Source organism: Dunckerocampus dactyliophorus, chromosome 12 (genome assembly GCF_027744805.1).
Source record: "Dunckerocampus dactyliophorus isolate RoL2022-P2 chromosome 12, RoL_Ddac_1.1, whole genome shotgun sequence".
NCBI lineage: Eukaryota > Metazoa > Chordata > Actinopteri > Syngnathiformes > Syngnathidae > Dunckerocampus > Dunckerocampus dactyliophorus.
Window position 1 is genome coordinate 11667721 of NC_072830.1, and position 26409 is coordinate 11694129.

General features: G+C 41.2%; 1 protein-coding gene across 1 annotated transcript; it reads left to right on the forward strand.

Moving 5' to 3' along the window:
- The first annotated feature begins 396 nt into the window (after nt 1–396).
- On the forward strand, nt 397–25026 carry si:ch211-213d14.1 (POU class 2 homeobox associating-factor 2). Its single transcript, XM_054795346.1, has 5 exons — nt 397–669; nt 3237–3337; nt 12722–12761; nt 14934–15217; nt 24420–25026. The coding sequence occupies exons 1-5, from the start codon at nt 660–662 to the stop codon at nt 24777–24779; spliced, it is 795 nt and encodes a 264-aa protein (XP_054651321.1). The 5' UTR covers nt 397–659; the 3' UTR covers nt 24780–25026.
- The last annotated feature ends 1383 nt before the right edge of the window (nt 25027–26409 follow it).

Sequence of the window (26409 nt, forward strand, 5' to 3'; positions counted from 1 at the left end):
GTTTGCGAGCGAGCAGCTCAGAGAGGAACAGGAAGTGGAAAGGAGAGTTGATTTGAGGCAAGAAACAGATGTGTTGCTTTTTCCATGGGCTTAATACACTTAACAGTTGCACAATTAATGTCTTGTTACCTGCTTTCCATTTGCATTGAGCTAGCATCAGCAGGGTAAGTGAATGAGTTATAGAGGCGAATATCCGCGTGACTCCTAGCTCAGTAAAAAACTTGCAAGTTTTCAACGATTCGGTCAATACGCGACCATCACTACTCATATCAGTGAATAAAATAAAATAAATTTTAACGAAATATATTTGCCAGATGTACTCAGCATTATGTCATCAACTAGCTGGTTTAGTATGTATTTTTTTACCTCATGTATATTACACCAGATCTTGAGTGCAGATGCAAATAGTCCAAAAAACGTCCTTACCAAACATTTGCATTTAAACAAATAGGTACAGACCTTTGAAAAAAAGATCTCTCCTGATGCTTGCAGTGTGATGTGGCGTGTTCTATGCGTCCCTGCCCTCCTGACGACGTGGCTAAAGCTCCCATTCAGGCATTGACTGCCCAACTGTATTTAGTTACTGTAGGCAAATACAGCATCGCAACACAGAGGACTGCGTGTGTGTGTGTGTGTGTCTCTGACTGCTCAACACCATTATGGACACCGGTAAGAAGCTTTTGTTATTATTTCATTTACTTTCACATTTTACTTTGTTGAAGGATATGGGGATATATAAAAGACATAAAAGTTCAAGGATGAATAACTATTTTATTTCTTGTCATGAGTTTGTTATATGCAGTAATATAAAAAATAATAATGTATAATAAACATAACATGGGCATAATATATTATTCCATAATACAAACATTTTTTTTCATTGTAGAGGAATCATAACTATATTTTCTGCACTTAAACCCCAAATTTAATAACACAGTTGATCTAAAACACGGTACTATATATTTTCTGGTATACGTACATTTCAGTACAACTTTAATACTTCATACAGTAGTAGCCCATGCAAACGTTGGGGCTGCAACTAACGATTACTTTTTTATTTAGGTTAATCGGAACCTTTTTTTTCCAATGGTAAGCGAGACAGACCAAATAAAACACAGTTAGTGGTTTGCTCGGCGACATATTAGGAAAGAGGCAAAAATTTCCATCACTGTTTTCCAGCATCAAATCTGGATGAATATCTTGTCTGGCGAAAACGCTAACCTAGGTCACAACTGGACGTGCAATTTTTTTTTGGCTGTGCGATTTGTGGCATTTACCAAATCACTGCGTTTTTTTTTGTTTTTTTTGCTGGTGGAGAATCGAGTTGTGGTGACCATGAAGGTGTAAGATCACTGCCCACCCAACGTACAGCCTGTAAGTTGAACGTGCTTACCAAGCACAAAATCTGAGGCCACTCAGGCGTACGGCTGTCGCTTCATTCGTACAGCCGATTCATGTAAGTTGTAAGACCAACATCTGTCAAACTTACAATAAAAGTACTGACCTTGCGTTCCATGCGGCCTTCATATGAAGGTTGCAAAAAATATGCGCAAGCTGTACGTTTTGTGTACCAATGATGTAAAGATCTGTACCGAAAACATGATTGGTTCTGCACATGCATGACACCTATGTCACTTCCTCTACAATTTTCTTCTGTGACGTCACGTGCTGTGATATATACATATATTTTTTTCAATTTATGAACATAAATAGTCAATCACCAAAAAGTAATATGGGTAATATATTGGGGGTTATTTTCCTTAATTACGCTTATTAAAATACTTTGCCAGCATGTAAATTGTCTTTACTCACCAACCGTGACCTCATGCAGCACATGCGCAGATGTACCACAAGTATATAAATCATATCTGGTCACGTAAATAACAATATGTATTGCAACAGGAATTAATTTACAATAGAGACAAAGCAAACAGAGGAAAAAGCAAATATACATTGATAATTACAAATACATATACAATAACGCATATACAATACAGGCCAAAAATTTGGACACACTCCAAGACGTTTTCTTTATTTTTATGACTATTTACTATGAAGGAACACGTGGAAAAAAATATGTAAATAACTAATATGTGTTATATTTTAGACGTATTTTGTATGTCTTATAATTGTTTTTGATAGCCCTGCAAACCCTTGGTGAGCCAATGAGCTTCATGTGATAGTCACCTGAAACGGTTTTCACTTCAGAGGTGTGCCTTGTCAGGGTTACTTAGTGGAATTTCTTGACTTACTAATGGGGTTGGGACCATGGGGCTGTACTGTGTGTGTCCAAACTTTTGGCCTGTACTGTAAAACAAAGCCATAGACACCCCTGCAGCTTTATATATCCAAGGTTTTGTGTGTTTGATGCACTCTCGGGGTACGGGCAACAAATGACCGACTTACTCGACACACACGGAGCACATAAGACATATGTGAACGAACATACGTTGGCTGCACTAATTCCGTATGTGGGGTGTACGTGCACACATACGTGGCGTACGACACACATACGGAGTCCGCAAGTGCGACGTACCAAAAAAATGACCACTGGCCCAAACATGATAACAGCAAAACATACGGAAGAAACACGTTGGCCGTAGAGATGACGCACAAAGATGTACGAATTGCACAAGTTTGTCATGCAAAATGAAAAAAATGTAAGCACCTGTAGTTTGTTTGACATGAAAAAGAAACTCTTTGGCCAGTTTGCGACTCCGTGCGTTTCTTGCGTTTTTTGCACATAGACTGGCCGTAGGAGCCCGTACAACTAGTTGTGACCTAGGCTTCAGCTAATAGCTCTGCTTGACATGCTTTACATGACAAAATATTCACATTTGAGAGGCTGAGATCAGAGGATATTTACATTTTTACATCAAAAACCGATGACTTGAATGCCAAAATAGTTGTGGATTAATTGGATAATCGATTAATCATAGATTCACAGATTAATTGTTGCAGCTCTACTTTCTATTGCATGTATAATATTTAAGTGTCAAACATCTATTGTGCCTCTATCAAATCCAACTTTTTATTTTATTGGATTCTATCCACCATCAGTTATAAAGTAGCTCTCGCTGGCTGAATAATTGCATTGACCAAGCCAAAAACAACTTCCATGACATTTACACACAATGAGGTATCCATTTATGTACATCAAACTGTGAAATGAAAGCATGAGTGGCAATGCATGAGCATTTGCGTGGCATGATATAAGTGAACAATGCCCTTTGTAGAATATTCCAAGAGAGTGTACCAGGGCGTTCGAGTCAAGCACACAGTCAAAGACCTGTTGGCAGAGAAGCGATCCCGACAGACCAATGGGCCAAGATACAGTGTAAGCACAACGTCCTCCAAACCACTTTGCTTTGTCCCTTCTTGTCTGTCCCCACTTCTTTTTTTTCTCCCTGACCAAAGCTCACAGCCACAGTTGACATTCTGCTGCTTGTCTTTGAAAAACCTATTCGTGTGTTGACGTTCAAGCTTGTTTTCCAGACTAATGATCCGTGGTTGAGCCTTTGTATACCTGTAATCACCCCCCCCCCGCATCTTTCTTTACTGAGAAAAGCTCTTGCAAAGCCAATCTCTAAATAGTTGAGCATGGTGCAGAGAGGCCTAACAAAGGGCTGCGTCCCATCCTGACAAAAGAATGCTGATACAATAGCCGCAATGGTGAAAAACCTTGTATGGGGTAGAGGAGGGAGCAGGTTGGACGCTGAACAACTGGAGAAGGAGGTTGCCTATGCAAAGTTTGATCCACACACACCTGCCAGCCTGCATTGTCCTCAACCATGCACAGGCCACAGACAACCCCTCTATTGTTGCTTCACAAACATAAGACAAGAACGAGTCTCTTCCAGGACTGTATTTATTTTATGTTTGAGTCGGCTCTACATGGACGTGTCTTTTAGTGATTTGTGAGAAACAACTCGGGAATTGGCGGTAGATGCATAGCGTGTGTTATGTGACAGCTCTCTGACTAGAACGATACCTGAAAGGAAGCTAAGTCATCCGAGTTAATGACTGAATGAAGCATGTGGCTGAAGTATAATTATGTTATAACGTGTAACCCGTAGAACCCAGGTCCTGCGGAATCCAGGGATTCAGCCATCGAGCTAAAAGCTTGCACTGCCACTTGATGGCCACAGCGACTCTGAAAGTTTGGGGAGTGAGGTTTACCAATGTACACATGCACATCTACACAATAACATGACCTGGAAAAAAATATGATGAGAAGGCACATATCACAAGAGAGCGTTCAACCCAGGGGTGCTCAGAAATGGTCTTACCTTGGCCACCTCAGTGAAAAATCTCTGACTCCGCCACTGCTCACACAGGAAGTGCTGCTCGAACCACTGCTTGTTTACACTAGGGGACTGACAATAAATTACTGTTGCGCTGAGGAGTTTGTTTAAAAAAAAGTCATCTCGCACCAAATTGATCTATAACCATGTCAGATGATTAGTTTTACCCTAAAAGTATTTTGCACGGCCATTTTTTCCCATTTTGTCTTTTATTGGATTAGGAACATGACTTCAAATTCAGCAATACTTTGGTTGCATTGTTTTTAATGCTTTGAAGAGCTATTTTCATAACCATATTCAATTCCACAAAATTCATGTTTGTAACAAAAGCTTATTCGAAAAAAGAAAAGGATCAGTACCAGATCGGATCGGATCGGATCGGATCAGCAAGACAAAAAAAAAATTAATCGGATCGGCAGATAGAAAATGTGGATCGGGACATTCCTATTACAATATTTTGGGAACACGACAACTATGAGAAACCACATGCAATCCACCCGAAACAGGAGGAAAAACAGCCAGCTGAAGTTGCTGCCAACCAGAGAACCATTAAACAGGTGATAACAAATTTTCCACCCAACTCAGAAAAGTGTTTCTGCTTGAAACACCTTTATTGCGAAGGATTGTGGCTGTATTAGGTTGTTGAGAAGCAGGGCTTTTGTGCTTTAGTGCGCACTTTGGAACCCATATACAACGTCCCATCACAACGTTATTTCACTGACACTGCAATGGTGAATAATGGCAGCCTAGTTTTTTGGTTATTCATAATATACTGACGCCTGCAAGCATTATTTTTGTATGAGAGCCGCTGGTAAAGAAATGTATATTTTGTATGAAAGCTGTTTTTGACTTTGCTATAGACCAAAAACATTATTTGGTCAGAGATTTTATGCTCAGGATTTTAGTTTGAATTCAGAAGCCTATTATTTATTTGTGAATAATGGCAGATCTTTTTATGTTGGAATATGCTGAAGGTTGTTAATTTTATACATGCTACTATTAGTGCACTTTACTTTTCCTGCTGGTTCTGTGCAATGGGAAATATGTTGATAGATAGTTCCGACCGCTGTCAGGCTCTACAACACCTGCACCACTTGAACCATGTTGTAGTCACTATGTCACTATGTATTCTTTACTTGCGTATCTTGCTTGCTGCTGTAACAAGTGAATTTCCCTGCTGTGGGATAAATAAAGTACAATACAATACAATACAAAACAGATGGAACCTTCCAATTATTAAACGATAATGGAAGTAAATTAATCAGTTTCATGTTTATTTTAATTGTGGATCATTACAAATATGCTTCGTTTTAGTAGTACACAGTGAGTAAAAATAACTATATAGAAAAAAACATGAAAAAATGTACAAACTATTGATCACGAAAAAAGATGCATCAAGATTCATCGATAATCATTTTATCATTGCATCGCAGGCGTCTGAATTGTAATCCTGACTCATGAGGTGGCCAGAGATTCCCACCGCAACATATTACGTATGGTTATTGACCATTTATGGTTATAAATTGAAAAAGAATAACAATAAATATCATGGCACATGACACCGCAGGAGCTCTGTCATAAAAAATTGTGAGTGGAAGAAGTGACGTAGGTCTCGCACATGTGCAGAACCAATCATGTTTCCAGTACAGATCTTACGTCGTTGGTACGCACAACGTATAGCTTGCGCGGAGTTTGTGCAGCCTTCATACGAAGCCCGCACGCAAGGTCAGTACTTTTATTGTAAGTTTGACAGATGTTGGATTTAGAAATTACGAATGAAGTACATTCAAGCAGCCTCAGATTTTGTGCGTGGTACGCCCGTACAACTTACAGGTTGTACGTTGGGTGCATGGTGATCTTACTCTGTCATGGTCATCACAACTACATTCTCCATCAGCAAAAAAAACAAACTTGGGGGAATGCCACAAATCGCACGGCCGGAAAAATTGTAGGTCCAGTTGTGATCTAGGCTTAAAGGGATAGTTCGGATTTTTTGACATGATGTTGTATAACATCCCCATCAGCATTGTAGTCCATTAACTGCGACTTACCCCCCACTTGGTCTCATAAGTCCAGTTCTGGTTAGATTTCTGTGATGAAGAACGTAGTTCCACTTAGTTGCTGGGGACAATTCAGTCAAGAGTTTGCCTTCTCAGCACAATATGCGTTGAAAAGATTAATACATTTGCATCACAAAAATGATTTCTCAAAAAAATCTGACCTTAAAATGCTCTGCGTTCCTGCGCACTGTCGCCTGTGCATTCTTGTGTATGTGACGAAGACGCTCGCATCTACTTCTGGTTTTGTATTCATAAATGAACGAAAATGAATTGAAAATCTTATGTGTGTATTTAGTTAGTCAGTGGCTGATTCAGCAGCTACAGTCTCCAAGCTCGACATAATTAGTGTCCTAATGAAACAACATTGCTGTCTAAAATAGCACATTTCTCAATCCACACAGCTATCATATCATTATACTTGCACGCTACAGTTGTCCCTTGCAATACTGCAGTTCGATTACCGCTATATTGCGTTTTTTCAAAAATGAATTAATGAATAAATGATGGCTGTTTCATGGTAGACTATGGTCTATTATTAGTCAAAACACATAGAAATACAAGTGATATGTAGTATTCTGCTCACTAGATGACAGTAATGACACAAAACATTGAGATATGACCTTACATTACATTAACATTTTTATTAATGTTGTTTTGCCGAAGGACTACTTTACTGCCGTAGTGACTAGCTTCACCACACACTCGCTCACAATGCCTCAGGCAAATTCCGCTAATGCTGAAAGTGACTGTTACTACGTGTTCACAGCATGGATATAAAACCATAAAACCTTGTAGGAGCTTTTTGGAGGTGTTTTAATAGCGGCCTTTCTATTGCATGGCATGTCCGACATGATAGAGTAAAAAAAATGTGTCCTCCCATTCCATGTGGAAGTGGTAATTTTTTCGTTTCTTAGGTTTACAAGAAATAAATTTGAGGCAAACTATTTAGCTCTCTAGCTCATTAGCTCGCTAGCTTGTTAATTCTCTAGCTCGCTAGCTAGCGAACATCGCGAGTCCTTGCAGCATAAGAGTTGTAACGTGGTGTAAACAAAGAATAATAGGAGTGTAAAGGTAACTATAGGGGTGTTATTTAATGTCTATAGGCCTCTAACAATGTTAAAAAACGTATTTAGAAATTCATAAACAGGTTTTCTATGAAAACTCTGAAAATATATTCCATTTATTCATTATTATTTATTATTATTTATTGAATCCGATATCGCGGAAATTCATTTAACACGGTCGGGTCTGGAACCAATTAACTGCCATAAACGAGGGACGACTGTACTTACAAGCTCAATGCAATGAATTATTGCAAAAAGCCAACCTCCACCCCACTTTAACTTTAAGATAGATACTTTATCTCCAAGAGAAATTCATAAAGGCAGCACATGTTCGATTATATACCGCATATATTACTGCATATATTTGGCAGGGTTTCTGCTACATGTAATGGATCGTGGCTGCGCGCCACGCCTCAATAAATATCTTGGAAATATCAGATCTTGGAAATGAGTTTTTATGTTTTTTTTTTTTTTTTTTTTTACATTAAACAATGTTAAGTAATACAGTGTATGAATGGACATATATGCTATATCAGGGGTGCCCATTACAGCGATCACGAAGGTAGTGTTGGTCGCGTCTCACCAACATCATAACCGTCACTTTGTTTATGTCATATAACATCAGTCAGCTGACATTAAGCCTCCTCCTGATTCGCTTGTGTGCCTCGGAGGCGGCATAAAAAAGTGGAGAACAGACGTCAGCAGCCACACACGGATAATGCAACAATTATTACGATTACGGATAAACTAGCTCAGGGGAGGATGCCTATGTCTATAACAAAAGTTATCCGTTCACTTGTAGATGTTACTGATGTAGAAAAAAAAGTAAATTGTTTTATGGCTGCGCTTCGCGTCATGAAATGTGTTTTCTCCATATTTGTTTGTTAAACTACTATTTCACGATGAATTGGAAAATGTGCCCACTGCTGAAAGTTTTTTAATATATCGCCTTGACTACAGCTGCATTTCTTTTACATAATCCTTTTCATTTCTCGTATACAATATCCTTATCGCGAACACATGATCAACGCTTCGTATTACATATTACTCAGTTTATGTACACAACTATGGAGGAATTATGTGTAATTATCGTTATTGCCATATTGAATTGAATTGTGAATTATTTGTGAACGATATCAGCTATTTTGATGACCTGTAAACTTTGACATTTTCAATGTGAAATACTAATCATTAGTATTTAGTATAGTAGTTGCAAAGTTTACTGGTTAGATTTTATTTTCGCTATAAGTTTTATAGTAAGAGGTAGATCATTTTGATTGTGTGCACCCCCTTTCTGCACTTTTAGTTGTACACCTTTTCTGCTTTTCTTTGAGCTTTGTTAATAAATATTGTCATAAGATCTTTTTGTCTGTCTCTGCTTTGGGGTCAAACTTAACTGTAACAGGAGCCACAAAGTACACAAACCACTGTACTTCAGTAAAGAGCAAGAATGGGAAGTGAGTAAGGGTGCATGATAGTTGCTGGGTCGATATGAGGGAATTTTGACGTCATACCGATAAATCTGATAACATTAAAAACAGCTCTACCAATTAAAAAAACGCTGCAATGAGGTGACATTAACCGCACTGTGCGGGTGAGCAAATCAAAGCAGTCCTTTTTTCTCCTGCCTGTGAGATTAAGGGCCCCTGATCTCACGTGTAAACAAACATTCACTTTCCGAGGAAGACATTTCACGTGCTAGTTGTATCAAATGCTCTGCAATGATGGGGGGAAAAAAAACATCGAGCACACAAAAAACCTTATCAGCCACCTGAAACACCAGCACCACAACATTTAAAAAGTGCGAAAGGTTTGCCTGAGACCGCCATGTGGCTGCTCGGAGCGTGTGCCCGAATACAGTGCATCCTGCTGGGCCACAGCAGGTGGCTCCTCCCGCTGTATACTCTGGTTCTCCTGATAGTACTGATGTGGTAGTAGTAATGTCATGATATTTGATTAGGACAAATCAACAGGTACAGTTGGTCAAATCCTAATTTGTTCTAGGTCCTTCTTACCTCCAGGTGTGTACAAACTACACTTAAATCTAAATTTAAAAAAGTAGATATAAAAAGGTTATAGGTACCATATTGTTCTTGAGAAGCACATAGTTATCGGCATCGGTTTGTAAAAAAAGATATCATGCATCCCCAAAGGGACCAATATATTTATTTTATTTATAAATATGAGTATATATGTACATTTTATATATATATACATTTTTTTGTCTTCTTACTGTTATTTATTATGTATTGTTATTCTGATTATCATAGACATGGAATGCAGCAAGTGAACAACAGGTACTGTACTAGATGTGGAATAGATGGGGGGTAGGATTAAATAAGCTTTGCTTCTTCCTACTCCTTTTGGAACTTCAGTGGAACTGTGAAAGAATGATTCATCAGATGTATTCCATTGTAACCTTCATGTTCAAATAAACTAAACCAAACCAAACCAATAAAAGCAAAAACTTTAAAAAAAAAAAGGTAAATTGAGTGTCATGTTCCGCATGACAGCTTATGTCTTCTTTTGTGTCATTCTCATTTTCCAAAGCTTCCTGTTTTGTGCTTTTATTTTACCTCCAGATCCCGTTTTGTGTTAGTTTCACCCCTTGACTTCCTGCGGCCAAGCTTCTAAAAAATGGAAATGCAACAAAATAAAGTTTAGAAAAGCAAATTGGTCTAACATAGAAAGTCTCCGGTTAGGCAAAAGTTCATTTTAGTAAAAAAAAAAAAAAAAAAACACACAATTGTTCTTTCTTAGATTTTCACTTTTTGCTGGAGTATTACTAGCCAAAAAATCTCAGAGAAAGGACATGTTTTTGCACAAACGGCACACACACATATATAGTCTGAGCGTGTGATTTCCATACGCAGCCTTCAGAGATGCACTGAGCCGTATGCGGGCCATAAGAGGAAGTCTTAGCAATGGCAAATCTCATTCAAATTCTCTCCTCAAAATTTGCCTGTCAGCCTTCATGGCTTAATATCAACTCTTTCATGTCACTCCTGTGCAAACAAGTTGCACAGGAGTGTGTGTTGTAAAAAAAAAAAAAAAGTAGTCACTTTTAACAGAACAAGACTGAAAAACAGGAAAGAAGGTATTCAAAGTAGTGCTAAAAGAAAAGGAAAAAAGGGGGGAAAAAAAGAACATTCCCGCTCAAGGACAAGTGCACTTTTTTGAAATTTTGTCCATCATCCACAATCCTTACATGATTATTTTTCCGTGCATTCCAAAGATATAAAAACAGGCAGCTAAGAATGCACGTAATGGGATGCACCTATTCCCGCCTATAAAGCCTTCTGAAAAAACCTTCAAAAAGCGCCAACAACGCTTCATTTAAATATTGTGACTTGCATATTAACCATGCTACAGTGACATCCATTCATTTTCTCTGCCGCTTATCCTCACTAGGGTTACGGGTATGCTGGAGCCTATCCCAGCTGACTTTGGGCGAGAGGCGGGGTCCACCCTGACTGGTCGCCAGCCAATCGCAGGGAACATATAGACAAACAAGCATTCACACTCACATTCAGACCAATGGACAATGTAGAGTCGGCAATTACCCTAACATGCATATTTTTGGAATGTGGGAGGAAACCGGAGTACCCGGAGAAAACCCACGCACACACGGGGAGAACTTACAAACTCCACACAGCAGAGATGCCCAACGGAGATTCGACCCAGATCTTCCAGATCTCCTGACTGTGTGCCCAACATGCTAACCATGCGACCGAACTACTTTACTACTTTACTTTACCTCGCCATACCACTCCAGCTAGCTGCTAGCCGGCTAGCGACTAGCTGAAGCTAGTCACACACTCGCTCACAATGCCTCAGGCCACTACCAAAAGGTAATGCTACATATTGGACCTGCCACCACTGTTGACTTGTTTTTGAGTTTGGAAAACTTAACGCTAGGTGTTCCTTTCTATGTTGCTATGTGAAGTCAATGCACCCAGGATGGAAGTTCTGCTAATGCTTAAAATGACCACAATATGGCAGAATACTGTATTACATGTTATCATGAATGTGCCTGTTACTACATGCTCACAGAATGGATATGAAACCATAAAACCTTGTTGGAGTTATTTGGAGGTGTTTTAATAGCAGGCTTTCTAGGTGGAATAGGTGTGTCCCATTAAGTGCATTCATTAGCTGCCTTTTAGGTGTTTTTATATCTTTAGAATCCACAGAAAAGAGAAAGAAATGTGTGTTCATATCTCACATACTGTAACGATTGTGGAGGATGGAAAAATTTAAAAAAGTGGACTTTTCCTTTAAATCTTACATCTAGTGCTTTGCAGTATTCTTGAAGACTGGACAAATATCATTTAAAAAGCTTTTATTCTTGAAATGTCAGTCCAGTCTACTTGTCTCACGTAATACGTACTAAAATGTAATATACACTTTATTAAAAGGCTAATCATCTGATCTTTCATATTTTTGAAAAGTCAAACCGGTGAGCCTGTTTTTTGGTTATGTCAAAAATGTTCACCACAATTTTAAGAGACTGACTGACTTCATTCATATATGCATACGTATTTGCATTTGTAATTGTTTTCTGCATGTAAACTGTAATTGTAAAACTATAAATACATGTTTTGTGTTAACATTTTTGGCTTTCTGGAACTGATTACTTGGATTTATATGATTTCTTATGGGAAAAATATATTTGGTTAGCGTACATTTTGGTTAGAGTCAGACCTTCTGGAAGGAATTAATGACGCTAACTAAGGTTCCACTGCAGCTAAAAACAGTCACGCCGTTGCATGCTCTCCCCGTGCTGGAGTGGCTTTTTTCCCGGTTTTCCAGTTTCCTTCCACATTCCAAAAACACACATGCTCCATAGTTGTGAACGCTTTATGTCATGTCAATCATGGAAAAAATGATTAGACCACCCCTGTTCCTTCAATTTATTGGTCCATTGTAATGCCTGGTACAACTAAACGTACATTTGCTTGGATGAATATGATCATGATAACAAATATAGCTCATAAGAGTTTAATTTAAGAGCTGATATCTAGCAACTTCCATTGTTTTCTTGATAATAACCAAAATCACGTAAGTTCTTACATTAATAGCTATGGCATTGTACTGCCAAAACTTTTTACTCTTATGAGCTATTTATGTTGTCATTGTTATAGTTGTCCCAACAAAGGTACCTTTAGTAGGCATTAAAATGAAAAAGAAACTGAAGAAACAAGGGTGGTCTAACCATTTTTTCCATGACTGTACAAATGACATGAAAAATCCATTTCATTCTGAGTCACGTGATTGTTTTTTTTTATTGTAGGGGGATTCAACAAGTCCACCTTCTTTAGTCCAGTTGTCAGGTGAGTAAATTCAATTTTTTCACAACGAAATAAAGGCCTGCTATACAGACACACTTGTAATCACGACATGCACTGCGAAATATCAACACTTTATGGTTCTGGTTGATCACATCAGGAAATCCACTGACCAATTGCATGCGAGTTAAGCCATTTTATGTTCCTTCTTCCCTCTGGAAGCACAAAGGTGGTTTGTGTCAGACGCTCAGAGAGCGTAGCACTAATAAAAAGTGGCAAAGTGAAACTATGAGACAAATTGCAACGTTTTGGACCAAACATTCCCGCTCAAGTATGAACTCAGATCAACGAAAATACGGTACTGTAAGCAGTCTCAGAGCACAGTATGAACAGTCCACCCCAATCCTCATTCTCTAGGTCATCCATCCATCCATTTTCTATACCGCTTCTCCTCATTAGGGTCGCGGGGGCATGCTGGAGCCTATCCCAGCTGACTTCGGGCGACAGGCGGGGTACACCCTGGACTGATCGCCAGCCAATCGCAGGGCACATATAGACAAACAAACATTCACAGTCACATTCATACCTATGGACAATTTAGAGTCACCAACTAACCTCACCTGCATGTTTTTGGAATATGGGAGGAAACCGGAGTACCCGGAGAAAACCCACGCGCACACGGGCAGAACATGCAAACTCCACACAGAAATGCCCAAGGGAGAATCGAACCCAGGTCTTCCCGATCTCCACTAGACCGCCGTGCGGCCCTCTCTAGGTCATGTGCTATATATTTATTAGAGATGCAAAATCTTTTTTTTCAAACTAATACCAATACCTTTCTACTCCTCAAGACAGATATGGTACTGATAATATTTTTTATATCTACTTTTTAAAATTTAGATTTAACTGTAGATTGTGCACACCTGGAGGTTAGAAGGACTGGAACAAATTAGGATTTGACCAACTGTACCTGTTGATTTGTCCTAATCAAACATCATGACATTACTACTACCACATCACTACTATCAGGAGAACCAGAGTATAGAGCAGAGGGAGCCACCTGCTGTGGCCCGACAAAGTGCACTTTATTCAGACACAACCTGTTTCAGTTTTTTGGTTTTTTTTGTTTAAATTACAATCTCCAATTTTTTTTTGTCTCACTCCCCCTTCTTGTTTTTGCATATTGTAGCTCTACTTAAAACCTCATTAAGATCCAAATGTGCAAAATGCAAATTCTCGCAATTTTTCAACTGGTCCTTAGATTTCAATCAGGAGTGTATATATTAGTATATGCATATGTAGCTCAGGGCTGTCAAAAATAGCTTGTTAACGGCAGTAACTAATTAATTTCATTCATTACGTGAAATATTTTAGCATCCATTAACACATGCTCAACATGTCAAACCACATCTCTCTTATGATGGCAGATGGAGCCACAACAGAGTCACACAGAGTCTTACGCTCTTGTATAACTTTATTCTGACCTGAACACATCAACAGCAGTACAATTCCAACACCATATATGTAACTCCAACTCACAAACACGTCACAGCCACTTCCTCATTGTCACTAGACGAGATGCATTCACTGACACACCAAAAATTGTGACCTCAAGCTGAAACCAAATTGGGTTCTGCAGCAGGACAATGATCCAAAACACACCAGAAAGTTCACCTTTGAATGGCTGAAGAAAAACAAAATGAGGACTTTGGAGTGGTCTAATCAAAGTACTGACGTGAATTCTATTGAGATGCTGTGGCATGAGCTTAAAAAGGCGTTTCATGCTGGAAAACCCTCGAATGTGGCTGATTTACAACAATTCTGCAAAGACAAGTGGGCCAAAATTCTTCTACAGCGCTGTAAGAGACTCATTGCAAGTTATCGCAAACGCTTGATTGCACTTGTTGCTGCAAAGGGTGGCCCAACCAGTTATTAGGTTTAGGGGGCAATCACTTTTTTACACAGGGCCGTGTAGGTATGTTTTTTTTTTCTCCCTTAATAATAAAAAGTTTAATTTAAAAACTGCATTTTGTGTTAAGTTGTGTTGTCATTGAGTAATATTTACATTTCTTTGATGATCTGAAACATTTAAGTGTGACAAACATGCAAAACAATAAGAAATCAGGAAGGGCTGTATGTCAAGGTAGGGGAAAGACTGAAATGCTTCCAAAAGCTTGAAGATGTTTGTGTAGAAATATTTGTGGCTTTTCCCTACAGGATCTCATATGTTGCCAAGCTACTATGGGATGAGACGTCCCTTCCTGTCAGACCCAGACCTGGGTCCATCCACCAAGCAGTTTTCCGCAGATGTGTACCCAGCCACTTTCGGAGGCAGACCTCTGGGTTACGACTCGTCTACCTTCTCCTCACTCATTGATACCTACTACCCTGAGACTTTCTCCGATTACCGCAGCAGCGCAACCTTCTCCACCTCCGGAGGATCTTTCCTGCCTTCATCTCTGTTGCCTCCCTTCAGTGGAGAGTCCTCACATTTATACGGGGTAGGAATCTTTCATTCTGTATGTGTTTAATGGAAAACAATGGGCATTCAAACTGAGTTATTTATTGAATTCAATGGTGTTTCCCATCTTTTTTATGGAAGTGATGCCACTTGCAACTTTCTGTGGCGCCATGGTGGCTATTTTGCCAGGGCACGCTAACGGGCTAACAGGCATGTTTTGTGATGGAACACTTTACAAACACAGTTGGACGCAAGCATTTTATTCATAACACGGCAAGACGTGTGCCATATTGTATACTAACTAAAAAATGGAAGTAAACCGAGGCAAACTTTTTGTGTACGTTTGAAAAATACACTAACAGGGGCATATATTAACCGAGGTTCCAGTGTATTTGTTCCAGGAAATTGTATTATTTTTATTATTTTCATTTAGTTGTGTGTTTCTTGGCTGCAGTGCTTCCAGTGTGTGTGTGTTTCACGTTTCAGCTTCTATGTGTTGCCATGTCAATGTACTGTAATCTGCCCAGGGCCTTCAGAATCAGGACTGCTGGCCCATGTCACACACACACTGTTAGCAATGGGGCTGTTTCTTTAACCAATTAGATTTCAGGTTGGCCTGAAGGCCAACTAGCTATAGTTATTAAATAGATTACCTTTTCATATTTTTGGGTTTCTGGAACGCATTGATTGGATTTCCATTGTTGTAAAATTTTTACATGATAAAAATTGCCTCTGCATTTGTACATTTCACTTTTCCTTGAATATTTTGAAAACCAAGGTTCCACTGTACAATGAACATAACATGCATGTTCTCGGAATGTGGGAGGAAGCAGGAATACATGGAGAAAACCCACTGACGCACATGCAAACTCCACATACACACACACACACACAAACACACACACACACGCGAACTCCAAACACACACACATCCAGAGGGGCGGCTTGCGGTGCTTCCCCTGGACTGACACGTGCTGCGGGCGCCTCTGCGCTCTTGGGGCGGGTTCGGCGGTCTCCGGGGGGCAGTGCCGGTGCTGCAGGTGGCCCGTGTGCCGCTGCGGGGGCTTGTGGTTGCTCCGCTGCGGCGGCTGCTGGGGCGCCGGGCCGACTGGTGGGTTGGGGCTTGGTCATGTTTGCGGGTACTGTGGGCCTGGGTGGCGGGGGGGGGGGGGGGGGGGGGGGGGGGGGGGGGGGGGGGGGCGTGTGCCCTGGGGCCGGGCCCGCTGGGGGGGGTTGTGCTCTGCCGGGCGCTTGGGCGTTTGTCGCCGCTGCACTTTGTGCTCTGCTGGGCCGCTGTCTGTGTCCTCGCCTCCCCCGGTCTGTCTGCGGGCTTGTTGGGGGTGGGGCTCCGGTGCGCGGGTGGTGCGCTGTCGGCTTTGGTGGCATGTGGCTGGTCTGGCTTCTGGTGGTTGGTGGGGTCCGTCGGCTGGTCTGCTGCTGGTCTCACCTTCTCGGCTCTGGTGCTTGGCCTCCCTGCGGCTTGGGGTGCGGTGCTCCCGCTTCCTCTTCGGGCTTTGCTGGCCCGCGGGTGTCGGTTGGCACTGTGTGGTGGTTCGCCTGGCTGCTCGCCCGTTTTCCCACCTGCTTGCTCAGTTTCCCGCTTTCCTCCTCCGGCGTGGGCGGGCTTCTTTCCCGTTGTGGGGGCGTCTCTGGGCCTGCCGGTTTGTGGCCCCCGGTACTCGTCTGCCTTTGTGGGGTGTGATCTCTAGCTGGTCTCAGGGGTTGGCTGTCCTCCGGCCCGCTGGCGCCCTGTCTTTGGCTGGGATTGCCTCTCTTCGGCCCCTTGCTGGTCTTCCCGGGGGGGAGGGCTCTCTGGGCTGGCTCTTGGGGCACTGATCTTTGTGCTGCCTGCCCCTGTGGGCCTGGTGGCCTTCTGGCGGTGGGGGCTCGGCCTGGCTATTTGGGACGGGGCTCTCTGGGAGGTGGAGGGCGGCCCCTTTCCTTTCATGCATTCTCAGTGACAATTACACGCCCACACATTCTTGCACCTTTATATATATGAAGTCTTCCCCACATACAGAGATACCTGTACATATGCACACTCACAGTACATAAGTACTTCCCCACATTACTCACTGAGTTAACCAGGGTGTTATTATGTTGTTGGTTTTATTACAGCGACGGTGATATTAGCAGTATGACTATAGTTTTTTTTTTTTTACAATGATGTGCATTAAAAGTAATTATCATTCTGTGCACTATCATGGATTTCATTACTACGATTATGTGTGACTGTTTCAATACAGTATTGTCATTGTAATCACTATCATGGTTCATCATTTCATGACTGCTATTATGTGTGATTGTCATTGACAGCATTGTCATTGTGGTTGTTGATATTGTTTTGTCCTTTGTCATTATGTCCTTGTTCGTCTTTATAGTTGTCACAGACATTTATTTGCTGATGTAGTTCTGTATGTTTCTGTTGTTCTGTTCTTGTTGTCACAATTGTTGTTGTTGCTGCTGTTGTCCTTGTCTCTTGTCTCTCTTTTTTTTTGTCCCCTTTTTTGGCCCATATCTTACCTTAGTTTGAGAAATAGTGGATGTGGAACCACAAGCAGGAACAAATACAGTCAAACCTGTCTTAGTGGCCACCTTTATAGAACGGCCACCTGCCTATAGCAGCCACTGAAAAATCCCCCGCAGCAAATTTACATGTTATAGACCCTGTGTATAGCAGTCACCTGTCCAACGCGCCAGCGGCCACCCATTTTGTCTCCCTTGGTCAATATCTGACCACACATAGCGGGCAAATTACCGACTCAAGTAGAAGCTTTAACACGAAAAAGTTTCGTTTTTCAATCAATGAAGCCGTCGTGTGTGGACTTTAATTACTGAGTCCTAGCTCAGTCACAATCATTCACAAGATCCACACAAACTGTCAGTTGTTCCACATAAAAAAGCCGTCTTCTTTTGAGCTTGCTATTTCCTGGTCAAACATATAACTTTAAGAGCATTTGCACCAAAACATTACCGCAAAGTAGGCTGGGAACAGGACGTGCTCCCAGCGACGCTACAATTTAAAAAAAACCATACGCTAGCATGCATGCGGCAGCGGGAGCAAAACTGAGTTCGGTTGTACTTAATTGAAGTATTTTAGAATGTCCTCACGTTATTTTTGATCAATCCTCATCCACAAATCCATCAAAGTCCTACTTCTGTATTCGACACAAAAAAAGCCGTCTTCTTTTCCGTTCGCTACTAGTCTGTTAACTTGTCAGTGTTATTCAGCTCCGAAGCAAAGAAGGAAACTTCTCCTGTTGCTTCTGCCAACTTTGTTTATTGAACGCGGCCACCAGAGAGCATCTCAGAACACACACACACATCTCTCAGCATCGTCTCTCCTTCCTGCTTGCCCACAAGGCAAAGGTTAAACAAGCCCCACTACATAGCTGTCCAGGCAATGCCTGTAACAAGTGACACCGTTTATTTCCTGGTGTGAGACAATGTGCACAATGTGTGTCAATACTGTAATGCCGCTTGTTGTGGGGAAGGAGAGACTCGTGTCGCCGATGCACTTTAATGGCTTTATTAACAGCGGAGAACACTGCAGGACTTTACATCCACGCCAACATAAACACGCTTCCCAACTCTCTCGAAACTCACAGCTAGCACTGAGCCTAGCTCTCCTGCTCGGGACGCCCATCGTCACTTCCCATCACTTGCTGATGAACTAAAGCTGTAATGACACTCTGCCATATAAAAAGTAAAATATTAAAAACAAGCGTAAGACATTACTAGCACAGCTTTGCTCTGTGGGTCGTGGATATATTCTATCAGTTATTATTAAGCCTCTAGCTTCCTTTTAGTAAGTAAAAACCTTGGCTATGATTGCACTACATTGTCATGTAGACCTACAAAGTACACTTGGAAGAATAAGAGGTGAATAAATGTATTGCAACTGATGTGAAACTGATTGGACATGCAAAATTGTGAATTGTACTATGATGTGCTCCTGTTTGACTCATATGCATGTTCAGGATGAATTAAAACCATGAACCATGAACCATGATAATAACAAGCCTAGTAGTGCTGTACAACTTTTATCTGCAGTCCGCAGTGCCCTCTACTGGTCAACATTATTGTTATTTTTTTCCCTTTTTTTTCCTCTACTGGCCAACATTCAAACTGGACGCCAACCTGTCTATAGAAGCCACCTGTCTATAGCGGCCACTTTTGCAGACTCCCTCTAGTGGACAAGTTTGACTGTATTGAGCAGAAATGTAAAAACAAAAGAGTATTGTGAATGGTAAGCTGAGCTTCAAAGCCCTGGCAGATGGCTCTTGAAACAAGTTATTAGTATCTACGCGCTTCGCTGTGATTTGAGTTGTCACGGAGTATGTCGACTGCCAGAGAGAAGTGAGAAGGTACTGGAGCACTGCCGGTAGAAGATGAGAATGGATATAAATAGCATTAGCAGCGCGCTAGTTAGTCACTGTTGATCTAACTGATCTTATCATCTATTGTGTAAAACTAAGAGAGGAACAACATCAAATTAATAGCACTAAATTAATACAGAGCCACCTTTCACCAGTACGAGCCTGGACTTCATTTTTCAGAGAGGTGCACCACACAAATATGCACAAATATGCACGTGAACAAAAATTAATCCAAAAAATCACTGTACAGGAGGAAAAAAGGTACAAAAAAGCAAAGAGTCCGAAAACCAAAAGACACAGGGCCTAAGCCAACAAGGAACAAAAATTGCTACCGTGTGTGCTTCCGGCTCTGCCTCAGCGGAATAGTGTGCACTGCAAAACATGGCAGACAGGCGGCAGCAGAGCGGTAACACGGAACATGACAGTATCCCCTCCTCTTATAAGATGCCCCATGGCGGCATACCTGGTTTAGCGGGATGGAGAGACTGGAATTCGCGGATGAGAGAGGGATCCAGGATACAGGAGCGGGAGACCCAGGAACTCTCCTCCAGTCCGTATCCCTCCCAGTCGACCAGGTACTGCACTCCTCTACCCATTCGCCTTGAGTCCAATATGGCCTTCACTGTGTATGCTGGCAGGCCATCGATCATGCATGGCGGAGGCGGCGGCTCAACGGCGGGCACAGCGAACTGGATGTGACAGGTTTGAGCCGGGAAACATGGAAAACTGTGTGGATCTTGAGAGAAGATGGCAACTTGAGCTTGACGGCGGATGTGCTGATGACTGACTCGATCATGTAGGGACCCACAAATGTAGGCGCCAGCTTCCTATTGGTCCCCGCCAAAGGTAAGTCCCGGGACGAGAGCCACACTTCCTGGCTTGGCTGGTAGTCCTGTGCTGGGTCCTATGTCGATCTGCCGGTAACGGGTTGCAAGCAGATGTCCGTGATAATGCTGCCCGGGTTTCCTGCCAGACCTGGCGGGCCGAACGGAGGTGAAGGTGAATCGGTGATACAGACACTTCCGCCTCCTGTGAAGGAAACAACTGGGGTTGGTAACCACTTGCTGCCTTGAAGGGAGACATACCTGTAGCCGAGCTGATGAGTGAGTTGTGGGCATACTCCATCCAGGGGAGGTGGATTGACCACAAGGCAGGAAGCTGGTGGCAGACGCAGCGGAGAGCCGCTTCCAGGTGCTGGTTGGCCCTCTCTGTCTGGCCGTTGGTCTGGGGGTGATATCCGGAAGACAAACTGGCCGATGCCCCCAACGCTTTGCAGAATGCTTTCCATACCCGGAAAGCGAACTGCGGACCCTCATCGGAGACCGAGTCCAACGGAATACCATGTAAGCGGAAAATGTGTCTTACCAAGAGTCAGGCAGTTTCCATGGGAGAAGGTAACTTGGTGAGGGCGACGAAATGAGCTATCTTGGAAAAGCGATCAACAATGTTCAAGATGACAGTGTGGCCCTGAGAGGGCACAAGGCTAGGGATTAAATCCAAGGCGACGTGTGACCACAGGTAGGATGGGACAGGTAATGGTTGCAACAACCCTGCCAGCGTCCAGCATATGAATCCCCAGTGATAACTGGCTGCAGTTGTATGCTCCCGGCTCTGCTTCAGTCGAATAGTGTACACTGCAAGACATGGCATACAGGTAGCAGCAGAGCAGTAACACAGAACATAAGATGTAAATTATTTTTTTAATTAAATAATGGACCATATTTCCAAAATTGATATCCCTTTACATAAAATTTTATATAGTTATTTACATTTTATTTTATTTAAGTTTTTTTTATTTTAATCATTGTGCATTGTTTTTGGTAGTTGGGGACCCCTGCCTGACAGCGTGGTTGGGAATATGATGTACTCTTTTACACATTTGAAAATATTGTATGAATGCCAGTTTTGAACAATTGGCTTCTTTATTTTATAATGTAAGATTCATGTCTACATCAACAAATGTAACTGTTGAATACTATCGTTTGTACAGTGTATCGAATCGTTCTCTTTTTAAAATATATTGTTTTTGAATCGTATCTTAACCCGTGTATCTAGATGCGTATCAAATCATTTACCAGAAAGAGATTTATACATCCTACGGAGCCCCGGAGGGGACATGAAGAAAAAAAATATGATGCGTAAAAAGAAAAAAAAAAGGAACAAACTTTTGTGTTACTTCGCAAAACTTTTGCGAGATGACACAAAACTATATTGCGAGATAACAGGACTGCAAAAGAGACTGTGGTAAAGCTGGAAACATATTCAAACTTCCGGGATCAATAACTGCTAAGTGAATGGTTCTAACACAGCAAACGATAGCTCTTTCCAACTGTGGCAACACAGACAAACAGCTACAACCCAGTTTCTATCAAAACAAGCCGTCTTCTGTGCAGTCTGCCATGTATTGATCTCTAGGAGAAGCCGGCAGCGAGACCGGAGCGCATGGACCGTCTACAAATGTCTTCTTCTTCTGTATTATGGTGGTTGGCATCAACAGTTTTGCGTTTTGCGAGGGAACGCAAAACGTTAGTTTGTTTTTTGGGGGTTTTTTTACACTTCATAATTTTTTTTTCTCCATGTCCCCTCGAGGGCTCCATAAACCCTACTTATTGTAGATAAAAACTTCTTTCTACCTGCAATTGTGATTAATTATGACTTCTGGACAAAATTGTGACTAATCGTGATTCAATATTTTAATTGATTGACAGCCCTGGTAACTACAATTCATTGAATTATTAAATTTAGGGGCACATATCGACAAACAACCATTAAAACTCACATTCATAACTATGGGCAATTTAGAGTCTCCAGTGAACCTAACATGCATATTTTTACAATGTGGGAGGAGTACCTGGAGAGAACCCACGCACACACAGAGAGAACATGCAAACATCAAAGCGGAGGTTCGAACCCAGGTCTGCCCGATCTCCTGACTGTGTGACCACCATGCTAACCACTCGGCCACCATGTGGCTAAATATTTTCTTAATAAAAACCAAAAAAAAAACAAAGCAAAATGCGGCTCAAAAAAGATCACAGCAAGAATAATATATTTTTATAACTCATATGACTATATGTGGCCTGCGATTGGCTGAGCAAAGTTATATCTTACTGATTAAAAAGGTCAAGGATGAAATGGTCATATTAAAGTCATGGTTTGACAGAAACAGATTATCCTTGAACTTAAGTAAAGCTAAAATAATGCTATTTGGACATATTGTATTTGTATTTGTACTTTATTTATCCCACAGCAGGGAAATTCACTTGTTACAGCAGCAAGCAAGATACGCAAGTAAAGAGTACAGTGTAAAGAATGCATATTGACTACAACATGGTTCAGGTAGTGCAGGTGTTGTAGAGCCTGACAGCGGTCGGTATGAAGGACCTGCGGAACCTCTCCTTACACCGTGGGTGTAACAGTCTGCTGCTGAAGGAGCTGCCCAGGGAAACAACAGTGTCATGTAGCGGATGAGAGGTGTTGTCCATGATGGATGTCAACACCTCTATGTATAGCAGAAAGGATACGTACGATCAAATACAAATAAACGGAGTGGACATTGAAAAAGTGAAAGAATACAAATTCCTTGGGGTTATAATAGACGAAAAAATGAGCTGGAAATCTCATATTAAATATATACAACAAAAGGTGGCGAGAAATATTTCTATATTGAATAAAGCAAAATATGTTCTTGATCAAAAATCACTCCACACTCTGTACTGTTCCTTAGTATTAGCATATTTAATGTATTGTGTGAAGATATGGGTAATAATTACAAAAGCAATCTTCACTCACTTACTGGACTGCAAAAAAGATGGGTGAGGATAATTCATAATGCCAAGTATAGAGAACATACAAACCCTTTATTTTTAAAATCACAGCTAATAAAATTTGCAGATTTAGCATTCTTTCAAACCGCTAGAATAATGCATAAAGTTAATAATAATTTGTTACCCAAAAACCTCATACAGTATTTCTCTATCAGAGAGGAGAAATATGATCTTAACTTAAAACATTTATACACGAGAACTACGCTGAAAACCCACAGCATTTCTGTATGTGGAATTCAATTATGGAACGGATTGAGTAAGGAACTCAAACAATGTACAGAGATGAGCAAATTCCAAAAACAATACAAGCAGTTGATGTTTGCTAAATACAAGGCAGAAGAGTCTTGATCATCACAATGATTGTTCTGTCATGCTTATTTTTTTTGTTGTTGTTTTGTTTTTTTTACTATTATTTATTATTACACTGATTATTATAGAAAATATGAGATGGAATGCAGGAAGTGAACAACATGTACTGTACAAGATGTGGAATGGGTGGGGGGTAGGATTAAATAAGCTTTGCATCTTCCTACTCCTTTAGGACATGTGGAACTGTGAAAGAATGATGCATGAGATGTATTCCATTGTAACGTTCATGTTCAAATAAACTAAACCAAACCAAACCAAGCCCCGACATCATGAAGATCAGCATTCATCGTCACAAACATAAGTCACACAAATTTTTCAGAAAAAAAAAATTATTCCAGACCATCAAGAAGTGTTCCTCAGTATATGTTTACTTTTTAAAACTCACAAGCTGTAACAAACTACTGTATGTTTTTTTATTATCATATTCAAGCGGGCTACATTTTATTTTAATTTCACACAAATTAACGGGAAGGACTCAAAGAGGCATCGTAATTGCACTTCTATTTGTTGTATTGTGTTGTTACTTTAAAAAAGATAAAAACCTGCGGCTCCAGACTTTTTTTCTTCAGCATAAGAGGGGACAAAATGGCTCTTTTGATTGTAACGATTGCTGACCCTGATCTCGAATATACAGAAGTGAGTAATGGCTGTGCTTTCTTGCCCCCAGAGAGACTCATGGGAGCAGTCGGTGCCTGAGACAGTTCCTCAGGTGGAGGCTCTCTGTCCAGACAACCTGGCATCTGTCAGCGTTCCAGAAGTGCAGCCAAGCCAAGGCTCGTCTGCGGGCTCTGGGTCATACACACTGCACTCCCTTGAGGACAATCACTACCACCTTCTAGCCTCCAGCAACTCTTCCTCCTTCCTGTGTCCTCCTTATATGAACAGCGAAATGGTGTCCAAGATAGCGGTGGAGGACACAGCAAGCAGCCTCTCCAGCCTCCCTCCTGGTGTGGACGCTCACACTTCCTGGGAAAAGGAGGAGGAGGGGAGCTCCTGGTCGTCTTATGAACTCAGAAGAGCTTACTGACGCTCATGTAGACATTTCATCGGCACTTTACACAGCAGATGGATGGACTTTTACTTTCTGCTGCTTTTCATCATCAAGAAGACCAAGAAACAACACAGGTGTCAAACTCAAGGCCACATCATTTTATGTGGAATAATGTGTGCCGATCACTCCTCACCTTTTTCCTTCCAAATGTATTTCTTCTTTCAGTTTGACAGAAAAATTGTACTGCATGCAGCTCTTCTAAACTTAAATGTTATCTGATCATGCAACAAGGTATTCCAAGCATTTTTTTCTTATCAAAAATAAATGCTTGTCACCTTGACATTCTCGCGTCACTTCTCATTTCAAAGCAACTTTATCCACCAATTTGTTAGTAAAAATATATCACCAAATGCATGGGCAATTGTGTAATAGTATCCTGACATTATAGTCATATTTCTATTCATATATATTGAGTTACAAGTGGCCATAACTGTAATGTGGCCCTCAATGAAAAGCTCTTTGTCACCCATGCGGCATGTACAAGAAGAAATAAGCCTATTTATTGTTAAGCTATTCCAATATCGACATTCAAACATACTGTATGTCTTCTTCAGATATTGCTAATTAATAGAGGCGTCACAAGACACTCACAGGAAGAGACGATACACGAGAGTCTGTCTACGAGATGGGATTTAACTGTTAAAGAACGGTGTGTGCCGCGGGTTGGATCCCAAGACGCGGGAGTCAACGTTGGGGTTTGGAGAAGAGTTTAATTCCAAACCACGAAGAAAAAAGTACAACACAAGAAAAAGGGTACAACAAAGGGATGTACAACTAAAGGTGACCCGGATGGTACACGAGAAAACGGCAAGAAATAAAAGAGCTACCAAAAGGGTAGAGCCAGGAAACACAAAACACTGCTGAATAAATCAAGCAGGAGAAAACTAGCAATGTCCTTACGCTGCCGGAGTAAGCCGGGCAGGGAACAAAAATAGCAAGTACAGCTAGTAGTGGGCAACAGCTAACGAAAACACAAGAGCCTGAGTCGTGGAGGAATGGCAACGATCTGGCAGCAGGTGTAAAATGCTTGAGACTGATATAGTCCTGCTGTCAAATCATCCACAGGGGTTGCCACTCTGCTCCTCAGGGTGGTGTGAATGGTGCACTGCAACGAGAGCACAGCAGAGGACAGCAACGCAGCACACAGAACACCACATTAACATTATTTGCCATTGTTCTACAGAACAAATGTGCCAAAGTGCTGAGAGCAATGCACAGAGTGAATCCTCTTCCTGCCTGTTTGGAGACGAGAAACGAGGAAAACGGACATGCATGCACGTTGCAATACAATGTATTGAGGCTGGCAAAATTATGCAGTTCATTTTTGTTTGTGTGATTAATTAATTTATTTATTATCATCCCATGCTTAGTGCCCACAAGACAATTGTCAATTGTGATGGCAAAATTAATATTTTAGTCATCTTTTATTTTTTCTTTCTCTTGGCTACGTTTACACTGCAGGTCAATTTTTTTGCTCATATGTCAGTGTGAACAGTACAATTACGATTTTTTCAAATGCGACTCAGGCCTCAATCGTATGTAGATATAAATCCCATATGTATCCGATGCTACTGCAGTCTGAACGGTCAGGTGGCATATATCCGAC

Coding starts and splice junctions, on each gene's coding strand:
- si:ch211-213d14.1 (XM_054795346.1), top strand. Junction 3,338..12,721: donor CCAATGGGCCAAGATACAGT/GTAAGCACAACG, acceptor TTTTTATTGTAG/GGGGATTCAACAAGTCCACC. Junction 15,218..24,419: donor AGTCCTCACATTTATACGGG/GTAGGAATCTTT, acceptor TCTTGCCCCCAG/AGAGACTCATGGGAGCAGTC.